Source organism: Peromyscus leucopus, chromosome X, assembly GCF_004664715.2.
Source record: "Peromyscus leucopus breed LL Stock chromosome X, UCI_PerLeu_2.1, whole genome shotgun sequence".
Lineage (NCBI taxonomy): Eukaryota > Metazoa > Chordata > Mammalia > Rodentia > Cricetidae > Peromyscus > Peromyscus leucopus.
The window spans coordinates 104,656,545-104,665,243 of NC_051083.1; the positions used below are offsets into that span (position 1 = coordinate 104,656,545).

General features: G+C 43.4%; 1 protein-coding gene across 1 annotated transcript; it reads left to right on the forward strand.

Moving 5' to 3' along the window:
- Nucleotides 1-291: 291 nt before the first annotated feature.
- On the forward strand, nucleotides 292-8,433 carry LOC114688297 (rhox homeobox family member 1-like). The gene is made up of 4 exons (XM_028862911.2): nucleotides 292-463; nucleotides 3,513-3,917; nucleotides 4,485-4,530; nucleotides 8,195-8,433. Exons 2-4 carry the CDS (start codon nucleotides 3,520-3,522, stop codon nucleotides 8,288-8,290), a joined length of 540 nt encoding a protein of 179 aa, XP_028718744.1. The 5' UTR covers nucleotides 292-463; nucleotides 3,513-3,519; the 3' UTR covers nucleotides 8,291-8,433.
- Nucleotides 8,434-8,699: the final 266 nt, after the last annotated feature.

Consider the following 8,699-nt stretch of genomic DNA (forward strand, 5'->3'; position numbering starts at 1 on the left):
CGCAAAGCTACACAGAGAAACCCTGTCTCAAAAAAACCAAAAAAAAAAAAAAAAAAAAAAAAAAAAGGAGTAAACAAGGATTGCAGATTTAGCTCAGTGGTAGAGTGCTTGCCTAGCAAGCATAAGTCTGTGGGTTCGGTCCTCAGGTCAGGGCAGGAGGGAAAAAGGAGTAAACAACTCAAAATACCTTCAGGAAATTTCTGAAACTGACTTCATTCAGTGGGCTCCGCCCTCCCCAAGGCTGTATAAATAGTTAAGACTGCTGAGAGTCTTTCTCAGACCAGTGGAGCAGCCTGGAAGAGACCAGCAGAAGTGCTCAGAAGGAGCAAAGACCGGTTGAGCTACCGTATATAAGAGACTCAGACTAAGAGCCAGCTGGAAAGACTGCAACTTGTTTCTCTGCCCTCAGGCTGTATCGTGTGCTTCGGGTTTTCAGATCTGGAGAGCCATCACTCGTGCTGAGGTAGGCTTTGGTGACAACGGTGACTTTGAGTCATTTCTGCTTCTGTAAGCAACCCGTCGCCCATATTCCTGTAACTCTGGTAAAATACAGTTGTTCACCTAGTTGGACACTGGTATAATTGTTACTTCTGTCTGTGGGGGGATCCCATTCTGTAGTGAGTAAATGTGTGTTGTTTCCCTAGAAAAAGTGTGTTTCACAACAGCAGCTGAGTGAAAAATGTTCCCAGGAGGCAAAATGAATAGGTGAAGCAACAATGCAGGAGGCTAATGTAACTGAGAATTAGACACAGTCATCGAGGGTCCTAAGACACAAAGCTCAGGCTTTGGAACTGGGTACCCATGTGCCTCCTTACACTGCTGATCATCACCTTGCTTCACAGCAGCCTGCCTTTTCCATTCCTTTTACCCTCATTCTTACTTCTTTTCCTCCTCTCTTCCTGCTTGAAGGTTAGAATCAAAGGACTTCCTAGCAGTGAGTGGAAAGGGAAGGTGACAGTGTACTGTCCTGCTGATGCTCACATGATGGAAATATGAGTGTTTTTTATGTTCAGCATTACCATGAAGACCTCAGCTTCTAGCATTAGCAGGTGGCAGTCTCAGAGGCTCTGCTTCTTATTCTATACTACACAAACCAGCTAATAACCAAAGAACTACTCTATAAAAACACACAATACACTGAAAGGGTTGTAATACAACTTCAGAAAAGACAGTATGCTCTTCAGAAGGGATATTATACTCTTCCTCCTGATATGATGTTTAGGAGGAATTTGATGGGATTTACTTGGGTTAGGAGTTCTGGGGGGTAATACTGTTATGATTTATGAGCCCTTGTAGTGTATGTAGGATTCAAAGTCCAGTAAGATGAATATTCAAAGGCATTCTAAATTTTGTTTGATAATTTTGAGCAGGCATACTTTTATGGGACTTTGCCTGCATGACACCCCTTGTACATAAAAATGAACCTTTGTGTGGGGTAGGCAGGTCTTCTGTGATGTTTCAGTGGGTTAAGGCTTTTGCTACCAAGCTTGATGACCTGAGCCTGATCCCTGGGATGCACATGTAGAAAGAAAGAATGGATTCTCCCAAGTAGTCTTCTCACATCCTAATGTGTGTTATGGCTTGCACTCCATGGTACTTACTGGTCCACACACACATAAAAAATAAGTTCAGCAATTAAAAGGATTCCTAATCTACTCAGCTACCAACTCTATGGGTATTTAAAAAGCCTTTTACATTTAAGGACATTGATTTTCACATTTGCAAGTCAAACTATTTGCACTACAACTTTCTTAGGAATCTTACTCACTGCCCTAATATCACAAAGCTCTGAGATTCTACAACTGAAACGAAGAAAGAAAAAGTTTGCATTTGTGTGAGGGGGCTGGAAGATGGCTAAATGGTCAAGAACATTTGTTGTTCTTTCAGAGGACCAGAGTCCAGTTCCCAGCATCCACCTCAGGTCCTCACAACCACCTATCTATAAGTTGAGCTTTAGGGCCTCCAGTGATCCCTGTGGGCACCCACAAGCATGTACACACAAACAAATAATCATCTTTTTAAAAAGGAATTATGTTTTTAAGTTTCTTAATCTGTAACTTTAGTAAATTCAGTATTAATTTTAAAAGTAATATTGAACGCTAGTTTTTCTTTTTTATTAATTAATTAATTAATTAATTATTTTCCCAGCCCAATCACATTTCCCCTCCCTTCCTCCTCTCCTCACAGACCTTCCCACTGACCTTCCCTCTTCCCTCCATCCACTCCTCCTCTTTTCTCTTCAGAAAAGGACAGGGCTCCCTTATGTATCCACCAGCCATGGTGTATCAAGTTGCAGTGAGATGAGGCACCTCCTCTCCTGTTAACGCTGGACAAGGCAATCTAGTACGAGGAAATGGTCCCAAAAGCAGGTCACAGAGTCAGAAACAGCCCCTGCTTCCACTGGTAGAAGCCCCACAAGAAGATCGAGCTATCCATCTGTAAAGTATGTGTAGAGGACCTAGTTCATTCCCATGTAAGCTCTCTGGCTGGAGATTCAGGCTTTATGAGAACCTACCAGTCCAGATTAGTTGATTCTGTGGGTTTTCTTGCGGTTTCCTCAGCCCCTCTGGCTCCCATAAACCTTTCTGTACCTCGTCCATAGAATTCCCTGAGGTCCACCTAATGTTTGACTGTGGGTCTCTGCATCTCTTTCTATCAGTTGCTGGGTGAAGGATTACATTTTCTTAATGAGATCCTCTTGATATTTTCCAACATCTCCGTACACTGAAAACACTTCTTTGAGACTATTAACTCCTTGAAAAGAACTGGGCCTGACGTTCTTTCATTTTCATTTCATTAATGCACATATGGTGTTTAATCAACCCAGGTACTGTTCCATCGCATACTCAACCTTAAGTGGTTTATTGACACTACAAAAAGGGCAGTTAACTCTGCAGTGTCAGCATTTGCAGACACAAGAAGAACTGGACAGGACATTATACAACTGTGATGGAAATTTCTCATCAACAATCTGGAGTATGTGAATTTTTTTCACTGATGTCATCAATCTTTTTGCAGTGTCTTGTCCACCAGAATGCTGCACATACCTGGCTCCATAAACATGCGATTGCTGCTGATGGAGGACAGTGATTGGCTGTGTTTTCAGTGTTCATACAGAAATTTGGAACAAACACAAACTGAGATAACCATGAGCACTTAATTCCTAGGTCCTGCAATGTGCACAGTGAGATATAGAGGCTAGAAGTTCTCTAGAGGTTCACTCAGGGGCCATGTGCTCAATGCAAATTCTTGTCCTTGTCCTTGCTTGTGCACTTGCAACAGCTTGCTTAATCCTAAAGTCCCTTCTTCTCGAGGTTTTGATGGGCTTGGTTGGATTCCAAGTAGGGTACATTCTGCTAATGCTCCCAAGAGCCACTCCCATTGACCACATATCTCCTGTAGGGGCTGTGGGATAGAAAGGGCAGATATGAAACTTGCAAAAACTCCAGGCACTGCAATACCATTCAATCCACAGAACATTTGTAGAGGTGACACTACTTACTCCCTTTTAGGTCCACCATGGCTCTTCAATTCCAACATGTAGACCCCAATTTCTACAAGCTGGATGAAAATGAGATCGAGGTGATCCTTGAGGCTGAACAAGAGGCTGCTCCAGCAGCAGAAAATGGCAACTTTGAAGGTCCTCTAAATGGTCCAGAAAAACTAAAGAACCAGGGCATCGCAGACCATAAGGATGATGTGATCCACTACATTGGTGATGACATCAAAGATGAGAGCCATGGGAGCCACCAAGGGTCTGGACACCCACAGTTGGAGAAGCAGGAGAACTTGGCTGCTGCCAGGGTTCCACAGTTCCGCCGCACAAGGCCACGGATCCAGTTGGGTCTTACACCCAGGCAGCTGAGTGTACTGGAAGAAGTTTTTGAACAAACTAAGTACCCTGATGAGACTACAAGGTATGTGGCTTGTTTCAGTAGCCAATCCCACCTCCCATCTTTCAGCTTCTCATTTGGAGGTGTGTTCTCCACACTGTGGCCACTATCTGCTTTGAGCCCCAAGGATAGGAGGTTTTTGCCTGGTTCATTGATGGGTATGGGAAGGATGTTTTGTGATGTTCAGAGTCAATATTTCCATGCAATGTTGATATGGATTGATTCTAAAAACTGATTGGTGCCTCTCAATTCCTCATCCAGTTTTTCTTTTTGTTTATATTTCTTTTCCTCCTCTTCTTATTTATGCCCCCCCCCTTTAGTAATGGGAATTGAACTCAAAACCTGGTGGTTTCTAGGCCATCCCACTACTGCTCTACCATATCCCCCATGTGTTAATTAATTATTTTATTAATTAATTTATTTATTGTAGTAAAGTAGAGATAAATAAAAAGCCACTTTTATACTTTAGAGATCACCAACTTTACATATTTTTGTGTTGGTGTGTGACCCATCTCCAGAAGTCTCTTCATCTTGCCAAGCTGAAATGCTATATTCCTCTAACAGCTCCACTTTTTCATCTTATTTCCACAGGAGGGCCCTTGCAAAGCGCTTGTTCCTGGGAGAATCCAGAGTGCGGGTCAGTACATTTCAAAAGTCTTTGTGCAGGGCACTCTGCTTCAGGCTGTGGTCGATTTTCTTGTAGCCATTATGAAAAGTGACCATGGGTGGGAGGTGCCCTTGTCTGTTTTATAATGGCAACCAAGCTTTGAGTCTTGCAGTTTTCCACAGGTAAAAAGGGAATGAACACGGAGCAGCTTATGGTCCTTTCCCATTGCTGGAGGCAGCATGATTTCTTAATTTAAAAAAAAAACTGAAAAGGCAGACTACTTATAATCAGTTTGTGGACATGAGATATATAGACATCATTGAATATTATAATGCCATGCATATAGGACGACATAAATGTTTACTGGTATGTCTGCAGTGATTAATACTGAGGTCCTGACACTCTGGTCTTTTCAGGGCATTTACATCTAGTATCATAGTAGGGCTCTAAATGACCTTGGGGACCTCTAATTGTAGCAAGGAGCAGGGATAAAAAGGGGTTCAGTTGCAACAAATATACATTTACTTAAAAGCATGAGTTAATTGAGACAAGGGAGAAATTCTTTCAGAAACACAGGTTTCAATAACTCACCTGTGTTTAGTTTAGCAAAGAGTCATGTAGGAAGAACTTTAAAAGTCCACGTGGTTGGCCCTGCACCTTTGTAAGTTTGTGGAAAGGTGAGGTAGACAACAGAAAGGCTGAATTTTCATGTTCCCCCATGCTGTGTTTAGGTTATATAAAACATTGCCAAAATAGTCTCATTAGTGTTTGGATAGGTCTAGGGATGACAGCTTTGGAAATTTGTGTTAAATTTAAACAAAAATGAAAGCCGGGAGGTGGTGGCACACGCCTTTAATTACAGCACTTGGGAGACAGAGCCAGGTGGATCTCTGTGAGTTCAAGGCCAGCCTGGTCTACAGAGTGAGATCCAGGACGGGCACCAAAACTACACAGAGAAACCCTGTCTCGAAAAAACAAACAAAAAATTAAATAAATAGAGTCGGACTGAATTAATTTCAGTTAATCTAATAAGGAGGACATGATCTGGGGAAAATAGCAAAGTCAAAATTCAGGTTGGGGCTGCAGAGAGAGCTCAGTGGATAACACACTTCCCATATGAACTGGATCCTCAGCACCCACAGGAAAGCTTAGCAGGTATGTTCGCTCACCTTGCATCATAAGCTCGGGCTCAGGAAACAGAGACTGTGGGTCCTGAGGGTGATCGAGACTAGCTTAGTTGCTGAGCTTAGGTTCAGGGACAGACCCTGCCTCCAAAAATCATGTGGGGAACAATCTAGGAAGATGTTGACTCTGATCTCAGTCCTCTGCAATCACGAGGTATGCCTCCATGCATCCTTGGAAGGTGTCTACAAATTTTCATAGCCAAATTCAGAGGCTAAATTTCAGTAAAGTCCAACCCCCAATGTTCACTAGGCCCAATTCCTCAAGCCCAGATCCCTTTGGAGTTTACCTGAGCACAGGTGGCACATCTAAACATGGTATTTGAGACTTATTGGCTTAGACGCTCTACCTCTGGGCTTGAAGGACCTCCAAAATGGCCTTCTGTTAGCTGTCCACATCCCTCATCAGTAGTCAGAGCTATGAGGAGGCCATCTACCCACTGGAGCAGGGGGATTTATGGATATTTTCCCCCTTAAACTCCAATGGATCTGCACTCAGGGCCCCATCAAATGATGCTGGTGAAATCCTGAACCCCATTTCCTGGTCTGTTTCTCCCATTTTTTCTCTTGTCTGTTTCCCCTTGGGCAGTGATCACCTCATGGGAAAGTTTCTTTCCCTCTTTGTCTTTGGCTTCAATGTCAGCTACAGTAAACTTTCTGAGTGATTTCCTTAAGTTGAAACCTATTAACATTGAGCCACCACTCCCCACACATGGGACTGGGAAATTACTTCTGAAGGGGCCAGTATTGGTTCCAGACCCCCAAGACCAACTTCTCAGCACAAAGGAGATTTATTTGCCCCAGAGAGCAAAGGGCAGGGAATAAGAGACAAAGACAGGAGATAGAGGATGAGGGAGAAGGGGAAGGAAACAAAGGAGAGGGGGGTATTTGTGGGGGGTGATGAAAAAGATTGTCTCTGGATAGAGAGGAGACAGACATGGGTCATAGGAAAATGGCAGGTTATAAAGGTAAAAGGGGGAACTTCCCATTAGGATAAGGTGTTTAATTTTGATTGGACATGTTAATTAGGGAAGCCACAAGAGGATTTTGATTGCTGGACTTCAATACTTTGATACAAAACTTGGTAGTGAGTGTCAGGAGAAGGAAGTTGCCAAATAAGGGAATAGACCTTGGTGGCTAGCTTTAGGAATGTAAGCTAACAGTTTTTAGCAAGGCATAGGGAATGGGGAGATGGATAAGACCTGCCAGAGCCATGTTTGCCATGCTCAAGCAGGCTAGAGTCCCTTCAATTTTCTCCTTCCTCTGAGCAACCAGCACCTGGCTCTGGGAATTATTCCCATCTCCCAACTGAGGGAACAGGCAGAAGTTTGGGGTTTCTCTGAGTTACTCGGTTAGGTCCAAAGGATTCTGGTTTCCAAGGAGAAGACACAGGTCTTAAGCCAAGGATAAGGGTCTTGCACCAGAGGAAGCCATTGGTTATTACATGGGAACTGGTGATTACAGATGAGGCTTGGAAGCACCCAGGTAGTCATAGCAGTAGTGGAGCCAGCTGCCACGAGGCACAGCCCAAACTGCTGCTAGAAACAGGGGCACCACAGTGCTGCCTGGCATTGCCCATGAGCTTGCAGGAAATTGTGCACTGCCTAGGGGCAGCTCTAGCTGTGGTCTTAGATGACTTATTCTCCCTTTCCTTTTCAATCTGTTCCTTCAGCCAACAGAACTGACAGAAACATGCAGGGAGACACAGTCGCACTGAGAGACACATACAAAAGACAAATGACAAATAGGAGTGGCCGCCACACGTTCATACACCTGCAGACCAACAATCCAGTGACATCTCACATATCCTAGACACAGGATCTATAGTCAAGTGTGACCTCTCCTCTTGTGTCCTAACCATATGGTACCCCTTACAGACCAAACTTACCTCTGGAGGTGTTCAGACCGGATGACTTTTGTTTTACCTTTTTTTGTTTGTTTCTCTTTTGGGTGGTGACCAATACTGGGTGCCTCCATAGTGCTCAGCAGCAATGGCATAGAGATGATTTTCTTGGGATCCTGGACTGTCTCAGGCTGAGCACATCCCCTAAGAGTCCTCTCCAGCTGGTGCACTCTTCACTGTTCCTGGGGATCCTAAGTATCTGGGTCCAATCTCTGGGATCTCAGAGAGACCTTCAAAATTTTACCCATAGCCCACCAGATATGGCCACTCAAACAATTTATAGCCAATTAAAAGTATTTATTCCATCTGGATGGGATCACATCCGAGCTATTCGGGGACGTAGGTGTAGCCTCGAGAGTACAGAGCATGGTGTTTTTAAAGACAGAAAAGTTGGGTGGGTTAGGAGGTATGGAGAATGTGAGAAGTGTTCAGGATGGGAAACGATCAAATATAGTCTATAAAATAATTTAAAAAAAGAAACCCATATATATGCGATTGTTCTGATACGTCTAAAGCCTCACTGCCATGTACAGTTACACAGAGTTTTTTTCCAGGTGTGATATTGACTGTTGAATATACTAAAGCTATCTCTTTCACCATGTTATTGCAGAGGTGGTTTAAGAGAAGAAGAGCCAAGTACAGGAAAACTCAGCAGTCTCAAATGCTGAAGTGTGAATCTGCTGACAGGCAGAACACCTTGCAGTAAAGCTTTTGGAGGAATCCTGCAGCATCATCTTGTCCCAGCACTCGATGAAGATATTCTGGTGTCACTGACGAGTGCTCATAATGGCTGTGAAACCTTATTCTTTCATCAACAAAGAGATGTGTATTCTATATATTTCATGTCGTTTTTGGGGTAGCATTAAGTTGTGGGTGTCAATTATTGATAAAATATCATGTTTGAAGGACAAAGAGAGGTGACAAACCCTGAGTCATCTTTATTACTCCACAAATCACAAGTTTCTCAGGAGCCACAGAGATCCTCACTCAGACACATAGTCTTCTCTGTTGTCACATTGTGCTATCCTCACCTTAATCGTTGACCCTATATATATGAGCAAATACATAAAAACAGGAACAGGGCAAGTTGCCAGTGAGAAGACTGTTCACAAAGA